At 34.5% G+C, this 18788-nt stretch overlaps 1 protein-coding gene across 1 annotated transcript; it reads left to right on the top strand.

The window, feature by feature from the left end:
• Window positions 1-128: 128 nt before the first annotated feature.
• LOC117115658 (GATOR complex protein NPRL2-like) lies at window positions 129-18740 on the top strand. The gene is made up of 10 exons (XM_033259552.1): window positions 129-216; window positions 610-701; window positions 1459-1627; window positions 2111-2219; window positions 3364-3500; window positions 4090-4187; window positions 12571-12607; window positions 13751-13887; window positions 15732-15836; window positions 18079-18740. Exons 1-10 carry the CDS (start codon window positions 136-138, stop codon window positions 18191-18193), a joined length of 1080 nt encoding a protein of 359 aa, XP_033115443.1. The 5' UTR covers window positions 129-135; the 3' UTR covers window positions 18194-18740.
• The last annotated feature ends 48 nt before the right edge of the window (window positions 18741-18788 follow it).

The raw sequence follows: 18788 nt of genomic DNA, 5'->3' as shown, positions 1-18788 counted from the left end.
GTCTGTCTTGAAAATTATATATCAAACATGTTAAGAAATTTAAATATAAAATAATAATACTTCTTGAATATTTAATGTCTGGTAAATACTATTTCATTTCATATTGTTTCCTACTATATAATGGTATCATCCAATATGGCTACCGACGTAAACAAACTTCGGTGCATTTTCTTCAGTGAATTTCATCCTATTACCGGCCCTAAAGTCACGTTTCAGGTAAATTAAGTCTTCCAGTTCTTTTAACGTATTACTGTTATACTGTGTCTTTATTTATATTATAACAGGCACATGTGTACAATGGGAACAGCATTCTCATTCAGACAGCATTCGCGGCCAGCAGCAGGGCCAAGCAAGGTCCAAGGAAGTATAGATAGGCAGATCTAACTGCACGATTCACGTTTTGAACTAGGCCTAGCCCTAGGCTAGGTCCTACTTTACTAGGCTAAAATGTTAGGGCTAGGGAGAGGCCTAGACGTTAGCAAACAACCTGTAGGCAATGACAATACATTTGAACTTTTATACCAAATGATATTGATACATCAGAAAACATCTTTTCTTGAATTATAATTTAAATATCAGTTATATTTAATATTTAATTTACTACTAAAGGCGCCAGAAGATTTCATAACCAAAGAACTTTTTGATCAACTTCACGTGTACATCATAACCAAATCCGAACTCAATAACAAGTTGATAACTATGTAAGTGTAACTCTGTTGCAAGTTTTATCCATTCATTTTTATATTGCATTCAAAGTCCAGGGCCATGGAAGACCTAGAGTTGTTGATAATTAATGAAAAGTGCCCATGGAGCATTTATGTGGTTGAGGACACAAAAAAGATGCAATGCACACAAGTAAGGGGTCGTTTACAAATATCAAAATTTTCACTAGTGTACAAACTGTATTCTTTTTCAGCACCCCCTCCCTCCCCTCTGAAAATGTACAAAAAATATGTTTATTTTGCAAAACCATTCTCCATTTTTTTGTGAAGCCAACTAAAGCATTGTACTGTACTTGGTTGCTTAAAAATGAAAATTATATCCATGGTTACATTATAGGCCTAATTTTACCATTATTTTACATTGCATGTTATTCTGAATTAACATTTTTGTTCATATGTAAAACAACTAAAGCAATGTACTGTACTTGATTGCTTAAAAATGAAAATTATATCCATGGTTACATTATAATTTTACCATTATTTTACATATTGCATCCATGTTATTCTAAATTAACATTTTTATTCATATGTAAAAGTGTACAAATTTGTCTACCCCCTCCCCCTACAGTATCATACTGTTTGTACACTTGCGAAAATGTTGAACAACCCCTAAATAGAAATGAAGTATCTTAACTGTATACCACAGAAGATGTGACATTTAAAATGTATTGCACTGAATTGTTTAATATAAAGTCATCAGGTTCAACTTATTTTCATTGTTTATTTTCCTTTGCAGAAATGCACATTCTTACAAAATAATAGGATGCCCAATCGGAATTGAGGATGATAAATACTCGCGCAATGTTCTTCACTTTAATTTAGCATTTGTTCTAGATATTACAAGCAGTACAAAACCTTACCAGCCATTGGTCAAGAAACTCGCTGGTTATTTAACTACATTAGAGGTACATATATTTTTTATTAACAGAATATTCAATTTATTAATGTCTATGTAAATTCGAACAATGGACTTTTATGGAGTGTCAATCAAAGTTAACTGACCAATCAAAACAGGGCCTGGAATATGTGAGTGTCCTACCAACACACTTGCACATGTTTACATACATTTTATGCAGAAGTGTTTTGTGGGACCTTTGCAACACTTATGCAAGGGTCGGGGATTTAAGCGGAAAGGATCATAAATTGAAGTTGTGCAAGACTGGTGAGATGCCTCTCTTACATAGCTTTGAAACTAATCTTGTATCTAGTAGATTTCTAATAATGATTTTTACTTTTTATCTATATGTATATTTAACTCATTGTATAAGCACCGGGATCCAACTTTTGACTGTATATATTGTCGAGAATAAATATTACTGGATTCCTTGATTCCCATTCAGCTGTTATTGTTATTATTATCATCACTCAAATTTCTGGGTTTTTTTCAGTTAGAATGTGGGTTTCTGTCAAATGAGGAGAGTAAAGCATTGTTACCAGATATAATGAAACAATTATTATCCAACCTTAATGAACATGGCAAATGTTCAATACCTATAAGTAAGTACGTAAATAAATCCTGGTGTAGTACCCGAGAGCAATGTGCTCAGCAAATGGCATCTCATGAAAATTTCCCGCCGATAAAAGAAAAGCAATTTTGAGCGGCTGAAATATTTACCAAAAAGAAACAATTATAATCATTTTGTCATTAGTGCATCAGGTTTTTGTGAAAATTTGTTGGCACTAATCGTCAGAGGCCAAGGTGTTGGAAGCCTACACATTTCATATATTTGACATTGATGTTTTATATAATACAGTGCATGATCAAATACCCAGTCATTGGTCTTACACCTACAGTAACTGGCTTCCTGGGACAAAGCCCTTTATTTTTGCATGACCTTTATTTCGCGATAAGACAACAATCACAAAAATAATGTTTCTTCTATTTAAAAAAAACGACTGGAAATTGTAAAATCGCAAAAATAAAAGGATGCAAAATATTTTTAATTTTTAAATTGCAAAAATAAAAGGAGGCAAAATATTGCAAACTGTAAAATTGTGAAAATAAAGGGCATAAAAAATATAAGGCTTTACAGTATTTATTCATTGTATTGCCATTGAAACCAACCACCTATCCTACTCCTGTATGAAAAAAAAGAAAATTTTTTATATAAAAAGTTCATTGCTCAAGGATATACAAACAAATAGTGAACATTGGCAGTCAAAAGATTTGCTACTTGCAACATTCACTTTCACCCACTCATTAAAATATTTCAGAATTTAAAATTAAGAATTGTGCGATAGTAAGTTTCTCTGTTGATGGATTCGAGACGGAAATGTTTTAATTATTTGAATGATGATAAGCAAATGTTGCAATATAGTGTATGTGTATATAATACTGAAAAATGATAGACTCCTTGATAGATGTAGTTTTGATTGTAATAAATGTTTAATTTTGTAGATGATTCAAACACAATCCATTTGAAGATTGTTCCTCCAATACGTGATGCTCTTCCTTCTTTTCAGAACTAAAAATTAAGAATTTTCCAATTCTCTGATGATAATTTGAAGAAGAAGTTTATTATAATTATTTGAATGATGTAGGCAGATGTTGCAACTTGGTACTTGTGTATATAATGCTGAACAATTATATTCATTTGTGGTAGATATATTTTTTTATTGTAATGACTGTTTAATTTTGTAGATGATTCAAACACAATCCATTTGAAGATCGTCCCTCCAATGCGTGATCCTCCTCCAGTCTTTGAACACCAAGTGCCGATGTTCCTCAAAGACAAATCTTCCTATGACTTCAATGATTGGGATCTCACTACACAGCAGGTAATCAGAGTTTATATGCAAATTAGTAATGTAATATGCAAATTATTGTATCTCTTGTGTTATTGTAGTTAGTTGGAAATAATTGCATTGATGTACATTATACACTTAGACTGAGATTAGAGTGGAGTGGATCTGTAGCTTGGTGGTTAAGATGCTTGCTTTCTAATCCCAGGGCCTTGGGGGGTCATGTAAATGACATGTGTACTTGCTGTTGGATGTGAAGGAAATAAATATAAAATTGTCATAACATCATCATGATCACCATGATCACTATCATCATCATTATCAACTTCATTATCATTACCATCTTTATAATCATCACAATATCAGAATCTTTGTAATCATCATCACATCATCATGACCACTATTATTACCACCATCATAATCATCATCACTATCTTCATTTTCATTATCCTTATCATACCATCACCACCACCACTATCATTATCACTACTACTATCACCATCATCTTCAACATCATCATCATCATCATAAATTTATCGCCATCACTACTATCATACTTACATTTTCTTAGATTACATTAGATTTTTGTTTTCAATAGAAGTCAAAATTTTATTTTTGTTTTCAGATCTTACCATATATTGATGGTATCAACCATGTTCAGAGGATAGCAGTTGAGGCTGATGTTGATCTAAATTTAGTGAAAACCTGTCTTCAAAATTTATTGTAAGTATATTTGGGTGTATTTGGGAGTATGTTTTGCCCTATATTATCCTATTACTTTGTTCTGGTGCATTTCAGAAGGGCATCTTATTAAAAGTAATTTATTAATATATTTTTCATGCTATATATTTCTACTGTAGAGATTATTAAAAAAAATCTAAATTTTATTGAGATATATGTACTGCATTAATATTAAAAGGTGTTTGTTGTATTGGAAATGATTTGGTTTTCCAACCTCAAGGTCGGGTTTCAATCCCACTGTGCATTTTGCTTGTGTCCTTGAGCAAAGCACTATCTACCTTGCCACAGTCTACCTAGCTGTATCAATAGATAACCTGCAATGGACTAGCATCCCATTTAGTGGTAGTATCCATATCCACTCCCATACGTTTCACACTACACAAAATTTTCATCATTATGAGCCCTGTTGCTCCCAAATATTTATACGTATTTACTTTACTTGGTTTAATTGTAACCCCATAACACCAACAATCTTTTTACCTGGTCTTGTGGTGATTATTAAGCGTTTATAGAAGGTCATTAAGAAGGCAATTCTATGCAGGAAGGAAGCTTCAGTGTACAACCACATAAAAACCAATTAATCTTCTGGAGTTGTTTCCCTGTCCGTTGCTATAATAAAGCTAAAGTATTATTAATATCATACTGTAGAATTAGTTTTTATTGGTTTATTATTTTTGCCATAATCATTATTAATATTAATTTTCTTTTTATTACTGTCTTGATTTTATTTCCCAAATGTTGTCAGTTAATTATTTATGAAGGTTAAAAAAAATCCTGGTAGAATTTGAAAATAAAATAAGAATAGTGTTCAAATAAAACCTATCTAAGTGTCTTTAAATGGTGCGGGGGTGGGGGGAGAGTGATTTTTAACTCCTTGACCTTGACTTTTTGGATTTAGATATATTCAATGGGGGAGCGACTGGAGGGACGAAAGTGTTTTTTTTTGGGGCGTGTGCCACCCCCCCCAACAACCCAGCATACATCCACAGTTATGTCACTTTTCTCAATAAAAAATTTGACAAGGTCGTTGTTATTACCAGATTTTATGATCATCAGCTTGTCACTAGTTTAGAACACATGGAGTACCACAGTCGTGCCATCACGAAGCCATGTGGCGCTCTCTGTTGTCAACAGATGTAGGTTACCATTCATTACGCCTGAATGACTTCATAGGCTTTCTGGAATAGGCATTTTGAAATCTAATATTTTACCATCAAAATGTACTAAAAACACAAAAGCTTTCATTATATTAGGTATCGAACACAAATTTAATCATCAATTAAATTTACAAAGAAAAGGTAAGATACAACATCTTAATAATTACGTTAGAAATTGGGATCAATGGTTTGTCAGTGGAGAAAATGGCGTCCGGTTGAACGCATTTTGCAATGATAGTAACGGAGTAGTATCACATGGCATCGTGACGTAACACGTAACACTGTAGTACTCTATTATTATTGAAATATATAGCCATTGTGGTAATGGTTATTCTAATTTCTATTCTCGCCACTTCCACATAATGTATTGTTTTTGCTGTTTAACAATATTTTATATTCTTAGTATTATTCTGTTGATAGAAACTTAATTTTATTCTCAGATGTTTGTTGTCAATCATTTATTTGTGACAGTTAAAAAGTTTTTTTTTCTTTTAAAATGTGAAAAAAATCAAGTATGATATTAAAAAAACTGAATTGCTCAATTAATTAGTTTATAATATATTATTAGTGAAATAGGGGAGTCCCTTGTGTAGGGGTTGGCTGCAGTTTTAAAAGATATATTTCCCTTGTGTTGTGGCCAAAAAAGTTTCTCCTTAATAGGGGTGTCCCAAAGGAGGGGTTCATTTAAATAAAATTAAATTGCTCAATTAAAATGTGACAAAGGGATTTGTTAAACCAGATTTCTTTGATTGACAGCTTGTCAATACATCATCATTGTGGTAGTGGTTACTGTCCACTCTCTCCACATCTACATCAAACACTGTTAATGACCTTATTGTGAGGTTCAGTAAAGGTTATTTGTTTGTTGTCCTCATGTCCTTCAGAGAGTTGCTTGTTGATTGTGTCACATCCTTGAAGTCTGATTGTCACTGCACTATTAGTTGCATAAGAACAATATCATTACAAAAGAAGAAGATCCTGAATATTGAAAATATGTGAAGTGAGCTAGGTTGATAATAGTTGATGAATAAAGGAGGTAATTCTTGTCGGACAGCTTTGGACCCCTGGTGTCCTAAACCACAGTGAGCTTGTTGGACTAAACTCTTCCTTTGCCAATTGCAGTTCCTAATATTGTGGTCTAAAAGCACAAATTTTACCATCCTAAGTGGCATATACACCATAGAGAAAATAGTAACTGTTCTATTTTCTCTATGTATGCACTCTCTCCCCATGCAGACCATCCTAGGCAATCATCTATTGGAGCCTTGACATTATGGTCCAATAGAAAACACCCAAAACTAGCAAATATTTTTCTACTGTGATGGGGCCCTTTGACCACTTTCGTGAGACCCGTGATCGATCAGTCTAAAATGTATGGGACTCCCAATCTAGCCCCGTGACTTGTTACTTCACTGATCATTCTAAGCCATAAAATCTCTTCCTTGCTCCCCATTAGGTTTTACATGTTGGACCTTGATGGAGATAGGCTTCCCATTGATACGACCCTCATTTTGGACTTTTTTTGGATCACCTGTTCCCAATTTCAAATCTGAATGGTTTCAACTATGCCTCACTGGTAATTGATAAATGCCTTAATATTTTGAGGTTATATCTGTTAGCTAGATTAATGATAAATATGATATGATAATGATATGGTAAAGTTAAAAGGCGTTTAAAATAGAATCCCTTACGTTTATTCACTTTCATGCCATTGAATATAATTATGAATGCTGCATTAAAAAGCAATTTGTGAAATTTCTCAAGCTCCGACTTAATTTATTTCATCCTAAAATGGAAATTCTTTGCTTGCATTATGATTGAAAAAAACTGAACAAGGCTATGAATCACTTGTTTGCCTATGATGACTTACTTCTCTTAGAATAAGGAAGTCCCATTATTGAAAAAGAAACTATTGAAGTGGATAACAATAGGCAAAGTCATGTTCTAGTTTAAGAGTACAGGCCATTCGGTAAAAGTATATTGCTCACTTTTGCATCGTATGCATGCCGAGTGCAACGGACCTTTCGACTAAGTCCCGCCCCTTGGATATTGTTGCTAAGGTCCCTAAAAACAATAGCGTAAACGTACGTTTGTGGGAAAACATGTGTGTTTGTAGGACACACGCCTTGTTCTGATTGGTCAGTTAAGTTTGTCACTATAACAACTCCCTTTTTTGATTGACACTCTTGAAAGGAACATTTGATTGGATTGGATTTATTCGGGGTAAACACTTCTTTTCTGAAGAGTGTACTGCGTTCTGTAACGTGCAAATGGGCCATAAATGCACACAGGACCAATAGCTTAAATGTCTCATTCGAAAGACAGTGCGCTATTGTAACCTGCAGTCCTCCAGCTGAAACACAAGGAGAGGCAGAAAGGGAATTGAACTGGGGATCTAGAGATTTCCACAGTTCAGCGCACACACAGTGGCTACCACCAGATTAATAGCTGACTGAGCTAAAGCTGTTTTCATTATGCAATGTAGAATAATTTCGTGTCAAGTTTTTCTATCATTAAGATGTCATATTTTCCTCCGTATCAGAGACTATTATATTTACCATAGTTGAGCTATTTATGTTTTTGGGTCTGCAAACTAATCTTTTAAGTTTCCATACAGTTTTAATCTTGTCGGAGGTATTTAATAATTGGAATAATTATGTTTGGTGTACTTTTGTCCCTTTTGTGTGTTTATTGTATTCAAATTAGTTACCAAGTCTCAACAGAAATACCAGTAAAAATGAGAAGAGATTAAGATTTTTAAATGATTGAAAAGTAACTTCGATTGAACAATTTATTTCTGAAAAAATATCTCAAATTGGCCTAGTACAAGACAACCTGAAGAAAGAAGTATCACCGGAAAGTAGAAACAGAGGGTTAATGTTAGGGTCATTATGGGGTTTGTTATGAAGTCAGTATGAGGTTGGGGGTGGGTGATAGAATGAGTGGTAATTACTTTGAATGTTAAATGTTAAAGCTATCAAAGTTGCCAAGTTCTTCCTAAAATGCTATTATAAACAACACCCTCTTCCATATCTTTATATCCCACATCATGGAATTTGGCCAAAATCCCATTAAAATAATCTTTAAGTTTAAAATTAATTCTTTTATACTACCAGATTGTTGTTAGGTTTTAGAATTGAATACGGTGAATAAAATCTTGGCTGTTTATTTAGTTTAGCCCCTAGATCAACCTCTGGATAGCAAATCTCTGCTATATTAAGGCTTTAATGTAAATATTTAGAAATACTTGAATTGAGTTATGGCTTTTCTTTCTACTTGATCTTCCTCTTCGGAGGTTAGTATGCAACAGTTATTTATCTCTTATTAATCAAAATCTGCAAGATGATCTTTATACTGGCTATTCAACTGCATTATGTCCAGGTGTCAGTGGAAACACACCTCCTGTTTTAAGCCTCTGGAGAAATTTTTTTTTATTATATATTGTAGAACTGGTACTCTGCAATTTTTAATGAGATACAAAGTTTTAAATAACTATGGTGGGGGTGGGGAAAAGGGACGTATACTACCCCTTTTTCTCCCATTTCCCCCACTCCCCCAAACAACCTTTTTGTGTCTTGGAAAAATCAGTTGTGCAACATATCAATGTCAAATTTTCCTTTGCCCTTTCCTTGCCCAGCTTTAAAGTTTATTAAACCCGGGCACTCACTGCATCGTTTATCACTGCGCCCGACTATCGTCGGCCGCTGCGATTCTATGAAGAACACAACACGACGGCACCCGTGCAATGGATCGTTTTTAATGATGATCCGTTCAGACTGCCACTAATAATTAGCATCATATCTAGCGCTCACACGGAGCAGAGTTGGATTTGTTGTACGATCGCTGTACGAGGCAGTGAGTACCAGGGTTAAACTAAACACAAGTAATACATTATTAAAAGAATTGTCATCTGTTGTATCTATTAATTTTAAGATTTTTTTTTTTCAGACAGTTTCATGGAAGTCATGCCCTTTGCATTTGTTTTTCATATTAAGTTTTTTCCGGTGATTGCAATCCTTATGGATCTAATACAGTGACGCATTTTAAGCCTGTTTAAAGAACTTAATGCTCACTTAGGAAGCGTTGATCAGCATTTTTGTGGGACCTAACAATTCTCTTTTTTATTCACACTTGACTTTTTAATACAGGTCTCTCTCCAATTAAAAACCACTTTTTGGACCAAGTTTTCCATAGACTTAAGCAGATTTGGTCTCTAATTAGAGTAGTACAGATAAAAGACATTTGTGAAATTGGGACAATAGAAAATTGGTCTTTAATTGGAGGGATGTTTAATTACACGGAGACCTGTATAATGGTTTTAATAAAAAAAAGAATCCAAATGCTTGTATTTTCTTCAAACATTTATAGTAAATTGTCACATTTTGAGAGAAATGTATTGTCTTAAATGGTAAGTCTACCCATCCGTTGAGTCATGTTCAAATTAAGTTCATGTTGGCGTGAATAAATGAGGATTAAAAAAAAGTCATAGTAACAACATTCATAGTATTATAAAAAGGTGTCAGGTATTAGTGGTTTTGTTTTGGTTATGCATTCAATTTCTTTACAACATCCTTTTGAGAACCTTGCCCAGGAAGTGACCTATTTATTGGAGGCAATACACTGCAGGTATTTTAGCTGACTGTCCATTTTATGGTTGTTAATGTTAACAAAGGAATAGCAAGCCAGCAGAGCATTAAACAGTACAGTACTGTTCTGTCCATGGAGGTGTATCTGGTCAGTCTAATCTCTGTCTGCAGTATCTCTCTATGTACTTGAAATATGTCAATAACAAATGTTTACCATGCCAGTAGGCCTAGACTAGATCAATGATTATTATTATCAACAATTTTTTATCTTTGGATGTATAATAGTCAAGGAGGTTATTATACCTCCTTGGTAAAATAGTAGACCTGATGTTATTGTTATAGTTATCCATCATAAAATGAGACACAGCCACAATCTAGTTTATTTAAATTATTTGTTTGAATAATTCTTGTAGAATTGCCAGATGCAATTCTTACAATATTCAATTCAAATAATCTACTGTATTCAATATTTATTTAAGTTAACCCATGAAATATTTGCATATACTGTAGTGCTGAAACATAGCGGGAACCATTTCACAGCCTGTCTACAGTGCAAGCTGGGTCAAAGCATGGTTAGACAAGAATGGTCAGCATATGGTTCAAACTCTCGTCCTGAGAAAGAACCTCAATGGAATTCGCTGTGCCAAACTGCCTTCCCCAAAAAGATATAGGCCTGTCTACTGCCAGTGTTTTGAAAAATCCTCAAACATATAATAGGCCTTTAGCAACTTCCAATGACTCACAAACCTTTTACTGAAAAATATCTAAAATTGATTTATAATGTACTAACATATTGGGAAAAGACTATAGAAAAAACATGTTTTTGGGCCTGTACATTTACAAAGGGAATTGTTATAATTAGTTAAATAATAGTAACTTACAATGGGAAGTAAAGCAATTTAAATATTGTTTAATTTATTGTTCAAATGTAGTTACTCAACACAGATGGTCCTTTATACCCTTTGTTATTCTATAACAATTGTTGTTATTTAATTGTGTTTAGTTCTGGTTATTTTCTTTGAAGCCAAAATAAATTAGGTTTTATGTGTATGCATTTCTCTCAAGGGAGTTTAAGGGAGAGCCTATTCAAATACCGAAGCTATGATTCATAGGTGTTTTATCAATAGACTGGGGTAGCAATTTGAGGCACATATGTCTTGGGGCCTTTATAGGGGTGTTAGGTATATATCTACATTCATGCCATTAAGGCCCTATGAAAATAATTATTAGTTTATCAGCCTATCTGGCCTGGAAAAGTGATGAGGGAGGGAGGTTTTTTATTTTAATTTTTTAGCCATATATCACCCTTGGTTGTTGGTGCATTGATATTCAAAGTAAGATACATGATTGAAATAAATTGAAATTCCTGATGATGACATAATTAATGTCAAAATATTGAATCCCAACACGATGGCGTGTATTTCAATACTTGGAGTATGTATTATACTTTCTGATTGAAATAATACAAACAATATCTACTAACTATTTACTATAAAAATGAAAAATGAATTTCAAAAAAATGTATTATGGAAATTCTTTCTTAAAAAAAAAATAATGTTTTTCCAATTTTTTTTTCTCCAATACTGTAAAAGACATGTGCGCAAGGGTGATAAACTGATCATTTTTAAATTGGGCTGAAGTATCATGTTTTTAATGAACATGATGAGCATCATGATTGAGCTCGCAAATCTTCCTGTAGTTTCCAGGAATTTTCGGTCGTCTCCCGAAAATTCCACATTTTCTCCAGGAATTTGAATATCTCTTTGATTTCTCCATGATTTAAATGATTTTCTCAATTAGTGCTTTTGCAAAGGTAAATTTTCCCATTCTTGTGCATTGAAATATGGCAGACATATGATTTATTGAACATTCAAGGCAGCAATAAGGTATTAACCTAAACTTGCCCAAGACTTGTTTATATATTGAACATGGTGTTAAGTTTGTACATGCCTTGTACATGCGTTTAGCTAGTACACACGTTACAAACCTCTGGCTGTCCTGCACGACAAATTCTCCAGGAATTTGACTTTCACAACTTGTAAGATTGATTGATTGACTTTATGTGGAACCCATGCAAAAAATACAGCAATACAATACAAAAACATGATAAAGCAGAATTCCGAGGATAAAAAATTAAGTTAAACACTCCACTTTATTTGCATGAATGTTTTTACCAACAAAAACAAATAAGGTATTATTTTCCTCTGTTATTCGATGTTTACAAGTGCTTATTTATTGATTGATTAATTAATTGATTAATCTTGTTGAGAGCTATGAAGTGATAAAAGAATAATTTAAATCTGTCATTTCCTTATGAAGTTACAAGCATTTAAACATATATCTGTTTAAAGCACAATAATTGAGAAATCAGCCTTCAAAGTTTATGATTTTGGGCATTTCTCAGGAAGAGACCATCACCAAATTGTTAAAAATTTGAAATGAGGAAAATAACAGCATAGTATGATGTATAGATGTATGAAGTTCAATTTAGTGCGATAAAATATTGTAGAATTAAAATTATGGGTGTATAAAAATAACTTCATCTTCTCGGTATTGTACTTGTACTCTTAAAGAAAAAGAAAAGAAATTATCTAATTAATCTTTTTTTTTTCTTATTTGTAGATATTATGGAGTTATAACTACAGTACCTATTTTTCAAGTAAGGCTCATTCAACATTTTAAAATGATTGTTATTCAAGGTGACCACCATGTAAAACATGTTTTGTTCTTTTAAATGTGTTTACTGTACTGGCTGTCTCTTATACACATCTAGATGTGTATAAGAGACAGATTTAACATCACAATATTCATTATTAGACCTATAGTTGTTTTTTGAATTGTACTCCACAAATCTCAGCCGATACCTCGCACAACTGGCTAACGTCTATCCATTGTCGTGACGTCATGGCTCGCTGGCTCATCGCTGGCTCACACTTGTGATATGTCTCGCACTTGTGATCAAATAACACGCTGGCTCGCACTTTGGCAACACTCTTTGGCAGTCAACTCGCCCCTAGAAAACCCGCCCTTGGAAACTTGCCCCATAAAAAAATGTACACTTCCTAGACCATGCAGTCTTCAAAATAAAAATTTTAACCTTTGGTAATCAACTACATTTTCCACATACATAGAAATTTTTGAAACTTTATTAAAAAAAACCTAAACCATAATTCACCACACTATAGACACTTTTTGACAAAATTTAAAAATTACGACTTTGTTACCCAATGAGAAGTGTTCTAATATAGACAATGGGTCGTGTCTCATATTATTTGTTATAGTTTTATTATTCATTATTTTCACTTGACTCGCATAAATAATTTTGTTCGAAGAACATTTATATGCAGTTGTACTTCGCAGCACTTCACTTGCAATTTGCAATTTCTAGTTTTATTCTGTTTTATCCTCCATCTACATTTCACTCACTCTATCATTCATCTTCTGCCTCCCATACTTTTAAATTTATTCTTTTTCTGTTTTTATCTGTGCAAAAAAAAAATAGTTTGTACTAAGTGTATTCAGAAGTCTGCCTAGCATCTCCAAAGCAAATGAAGTATTTATTTTTTCCTGTTGTTGACAAATGTGTTTTGATAAATTAATTAATTAACAATTAATTGATTAATCTTGTTGAATTAAAATTATGGATGGTTTAAAAAAAAATTCATCTTCTCATTTTATTAAATGAAATCTTCAAAAATGAAATGCCTCTAATTCCATTGCTTTTACCTATATTTAGTAACATAAAGGGCCAAGCCAGAGTTCAGAATTCTGCTATTAAATGAATTTGTTTTATTTTTCAGAGCAAGGGCATAACGAGATGCCTGCACCACCACCCACATTTCGGTCTGTGTTCAAATTGTACTGTGGACTGCGACCTGCTACTACCGTTAAGGACCTGTGCGCCAGATATGACCCAAGATCTCTAAGAATCAATGAAAGGTTTGTTAGATACAGAATGGCGCTATTGAGAAGATTATTCTATTCGTTGCGAAGCCTGAGACTTCTACCCTTTTCACACTGCCACTTTTTAGCAAATAGTAACAAGTTGTAACCAGGTTGGTGTAGTGTGAAAGCGAATATATTTAGAACTTTCCAAAATATAGCAATTGACCCTTGTGATATCTTGGAAGAAAACAGGCGTCGTCGAGGCCTGTATATTTTTCTGAGTTGTCCCAAGTTATTTAGTTTGCAGTGCCATCAGGCAATGGAGAACAAAATGATGTTCTGTGCACTCAACCTACCCTAGATATCTAGGCCTACTGCTATTCTTCCGAGATTTCGCATAGCTTGGAATACTGTGTGTGTGAAACAAAGAAAATATCTCGGGAGATCAAAGTTGTTACAACTTGTTACTAATTGGTGAAAGATTTTCTGTTAATGTGAAAAGGGGATAAGTGTGTGAAGAGCATCTTAGCTAGGTTCATATGGGATTATAGCCAGATGAAGTAGCTGATCTACTTGCCAAGTTAATTGGATTAAATCCACTAATCGCATTCGACGTTAAGGTTAGAGCGAGATATTTTGACTACCAGAAATTCGGAAAACACATCATTAGACAGGAAGTACAATCGCATGGTGGGTAATTACTGTTGATTTTCGCGCGACTAGTTTATGCTAGATCGAGAATATATGCGTAAGCTAGGCCTAGGTCTCGGCGGTTGATTAGACTGGCCGAGGAGTCCAGCTGGAGGGTTTACACTGGGTTTTCCCCCAAGTATTTCGTTTAGCGCGTGGTAGGCCTAGTGTGGGCATGCCGATTTCGGGTCATTCCTTATTACATTGGCCGACCCCTTGCCCGTCCCACGAATAAAAACGTCTCTCACAGCCTTGTGGTCTGCTCTTAGATTTTTCAACTTTGTCACAACAATTGCCGATGTTATGCTATTGTGGCCTAAGTCCCGCATTCTCTCTGCTATCCTTTCGTAGACACCAGCCTTCTGACGGTACAATTTATCTTCAACTTTTTCTGCGATTTCTGGCTCCCTCCAGATATCTATTAAATCACATTCCTGCCCATACGTCCAGAGATGGCGTTTCTTTACTGACCTTTCGGCCATCATTTGCAAAATAAGACTTGTTGAAATTAAAGTACAGTACACAGATCAGGGAGACTGCATCAATTCTGAATGGTGTTTATGATAGCATGGAAGCATGGAAGGTCACTTTGCTTCAATTTGATTGGTGTATTCGTGACCTGTGGCCACCCGCTGTTTAATTGTTTACTGGCTTTAGGCTGGATTAAGAAGTTAGTAAATTTACTCGACGGGCTTAGTCGAGTTGTGGCCTTCATCTCGCCATACTTGAGCGGTCATACTCAAACTTATGGCGAGATCTTCTAGCTCATCCACTAAAATTATCTCGCCATAGTTGGATATGAACAGGGCTCTTGTGTGTGTGTTGGTCTTGTGATGGGATTGCCACATTGAAGAGTAATTAAAATTCACTGTTTAGCATATCCTTGGCAGTGCCTAAATCTGAATAAAAAGTATTTCTGTTCTAATGGGGAAAATATAGACCACCCCCCCCCCCCCCAAAAAAATAAATAAATAAATAAATAAAACCCCAAAAAACATACATTTTCAAGATTTTGTGTTGGTTGGGTTTAAACAACACAAATCTTTTTTTTTTGGCATTATTATTAATATTGATCATTATCTTTGGAAAACATGTTGTTGGACAAATTTGACTATTGTGCATAACTGTACTGTATGCATGAAAGTGGTATTTATAATAATAGAACATCACAGCATGGTTGATCTTGAAAATTTAATTTTTTTTAACAGGCATTTGATTCAGTTTGGTGTGATGAAAGGACTGTTGAGGAGATTACAAAAGTATCCAGTAAAGATCGTCAATGACCCTGCACAACAGACACATGATATTCACAAGTACGATCAGTTTATCCCTTCTTTAGTTTACCAACACAAATCATTTTAGAACCATGGCATGATGTAATTAGTGGCATATCCAGGAGGTTTATATGGTGGGGGTTGGCCTATTGGGAAGGAGAGGGGTTGCTGTACCTAGGTTATGTGGGGGTCAAGAACGGAGCATTCACACCCTGGCCCTGTTCCTAACAATCCTTTTACCACTATACATGTAAACGTATCGTTGAGTTGTTAGAACTAAACTGACAAAGATCAACAGAGTATGAACTCCTGTATGGAATATATTTAAAGAAACTAAAATTAATAACCATTTGATGAATATTTTTTCCATAAGGTGGATTCCAAAACAAAACACTGGGCTACTGTGATGTAGGGGTGACCCCCACATAGATGTAGAATTAAATCCGTTACCAACCAATCGACAAATGCCAAAAAATTGTTAGTCTTGTTCAGCTAAATATGACATAGCAAATTAGAAATAACAACTTTATCAGAGACTTGTTTTTATTATGAGTAGACCCGAGATTTTAAAAACGAAATGTTTTTAGGCTTTAAAGCCCCGGTACTGAATACTGATTGTCTGCCAAACTATGGCTGATAAAAAAAATAAAAAATACTGTGTTTTTGTCACAATTATGCATGTAACCCCATGTTTTGTTTGAAAATGCTCCTACAGGATTACTATTACCAGGGAGTTGTTGTTAGATACAACGTCCAAGCAGGTAACAATATTTGGTTAGCCATAAAAAGCAAGGTCAATTTGATAGAAAAAATGTCTAGTTTTACTCTGATACGGAAAAAAAACCAAATTCAGGAAACGCTACTTTGCCCACAGTTACATTTGCACAAAGAAAGAAAGACATGACAAGTTCTATTACCAGTCACCGATAACATTAAACGTCCAGCGACCCTGAAAAATATTTGAAAGTGCCAGTTGCAGAGGCAGATTCCAATCAGAGAGCTCTCTCAAATAAGAACTCAACACATACATATGGGAAAATACCATATGTAACTTTTACGGAATACGCAGCTGTAAAGGTCGATTACAGGCCCTTAAGCATGCAAAATTACTAAGTTAGAGTTTCCGGGAGCTTAGCTCTCTGAACCCCCTCCAGAGGTTCTGGGACATCGCTCCTCCCCTGCCATTGGGCAAAAATTGGCGCCACCAATTTTTTTTGGATGATTTTACACTAGCAAGAAATAAAAGATCAATAAGCAAGAAATAGTGAAATGAAGTGCCCTAATTCTTCGTTTGGCAAAATATTATATCAATCTTATGGTGCAAAAATTGTAAAATTGTGTCCTAATATTGTGCTGTAGTACTATTGAAAATAGAATAGAATTTTAAATTGCCAAAAAAACTTAAACAGGGGCCTTCAGCCACAACATCTCAGAATTTTAACTTAGGTCCATAGCAAGATACATGGTCGGAGATTTTCTTTTTGCCCGTGACATCAAATATAGAATTAATTTGGGCTTTCAAATGTATTAATTAAGAACCAGGGACCTACATGTAGGTGAATGATGTGATATGGGATGATTTTTAACTACTAGTGTAAATTTTTTGCTCAGCAACTTTTCAGAGCCTTTCAATATTTTCTGGGGGGTGGAGTTTGCTCCCTTTACCCCACTATCCTTAAATACGCCACTGTGTTCTTCATGCACATGGACCATGATGCACACACAATCATCGACTTAATGTATCCTCAGGAAGATGAGCTATGTTATACTTACATTTTGGCCTTCCACCTGAAACTTAAAAAGAGCAGCAATGAAGCTTAATTAGAATCTAAAGCCCTGTCTAATGTTATTTGAGAAGAAACTGCTGTATGTCCATATATAGTCATGGTTTGATGTCATCATGACCATATTTGAGCATGTCACATGTTTTTGTCAAATAAAATTTGATAGTCTGGACAGAGCGTCAGTCAGTGAAACTGGTAGTAACCGCTGTGTGTGTACTGAATCTAAAGCCCTGGTCATGATGACATCACATCATGACCATATATAGGCATATCATGAGTATATATGGGCATATTACAGTTTTTTTATACTGTGGACAGTACTTAAGCTATGCAGCTCTATAATGTGTTGTCTCTGAATTCCAAGGCAATTCACTGTTTATCCCTTATTAGATGTGAATAAAACAGTTTCTGTTATACTGCACTATTTAATCAGTACAGTAGGAATCTGTGTCAAGATTTCTTAATTTATCATTCTGTATTTTTTTTTTCTTTTTAAGGTACATGACAGGCCAGTTCAACTTTGATGAAATTTGTTGTAAAACTAAGAAAAGTAGCCGAGAGTTGGATGAGATTGTAAACCAGGAGGATCAGATAGTTGTGTGCTGGAAGTGAACAGAAACACAAATTAACTGCATATACGTAAGACCTGCAGGTGGCCCCAAGACGTGATATGATCCAGCACTAACTGGATTGGCAAGGGTCGCAAGTCTCCCGCATGTCGCGGGAGTCTACCGGAAATCGAGACAGCCTCCTGAAAACATGCACGAATCTCCCGGAACATGACCCATCTTTCGCAAAATTCATGATATTTGCTCGTTTTTACTATTTTTATTTATCAATTGTCTCACAGAAATCGGTGACGATGGGTATCGGCATGCACAGAAAAATAAAATTAGATGTGTTAAGAAAGCTCATTTAACCAGTATTCCCGAAAGTGACGTCTTCCATCTTGTGACCCCTGGATTGGAAAATGAATCATGTGCACAAGGGACATTGATTCCTAATTTTAAAAACTTTAGTGCTGTGCTACGGAAAATTGCTTGCAGTTAATTTTTCTGCTATATATAACATCTTCACAGGTGATTGATTGATTGAATGATTGATTGATTAAGTGGTTGAATGATGGATCAGTTGATTTTTTATTTTGATTTTGATTTATTTATTAGGTATAAACAAAGAGTATAAATAGAACAAGAGAGCAAAGTCC

The sequence above is a fragment of the Anneissia japonica genome, unplaced genomic scaffold (genome assembly GCF_011630105.1).
Source record: "Anneissia japonica isolate Jap-2015-1 unplaced genomic scaffold, ASM1163010v1 scaffold288026_len309160_cov177, whole genome shotgun sequence".
Classification (NCBI taxonomy): Eukaryota; Metazoa; Echinodermata; class Crinoidea; order Comatulida; family Comatulidae; genus Anneissia; species Anneissia japonica.
This window is presented reverse-complemented; position numbering and strand designations above follow the sequence as displayed.

What these genes read in the sequence shown, in the direction of transcription:
- LOC117115658 (XM_033259552.1), top strand. Translation starts at nt 136, where the DNA reads ATGGCTACCGACGTAAACAAACTTCGGTGCATTTTCTTCAGTGAATTT. An exon ending in GCCCTAAAGTCACGTTTCAG is followed by an intron (nt 217 to 609) that starts GTAAATTAAGTC and finishes TTACTACTAAAG; the next exon opens with GCGCCAGAAGATTTCATAAC. An exon ending in ACCTGTCTTCAAAATTTATT is followed by an intron (nt 4,188 to 12,570) that starts GTAAGTATATTT and finishes TCTTATTTGTAG; the next exon opens with ATATTATGGAGTTATAACTA.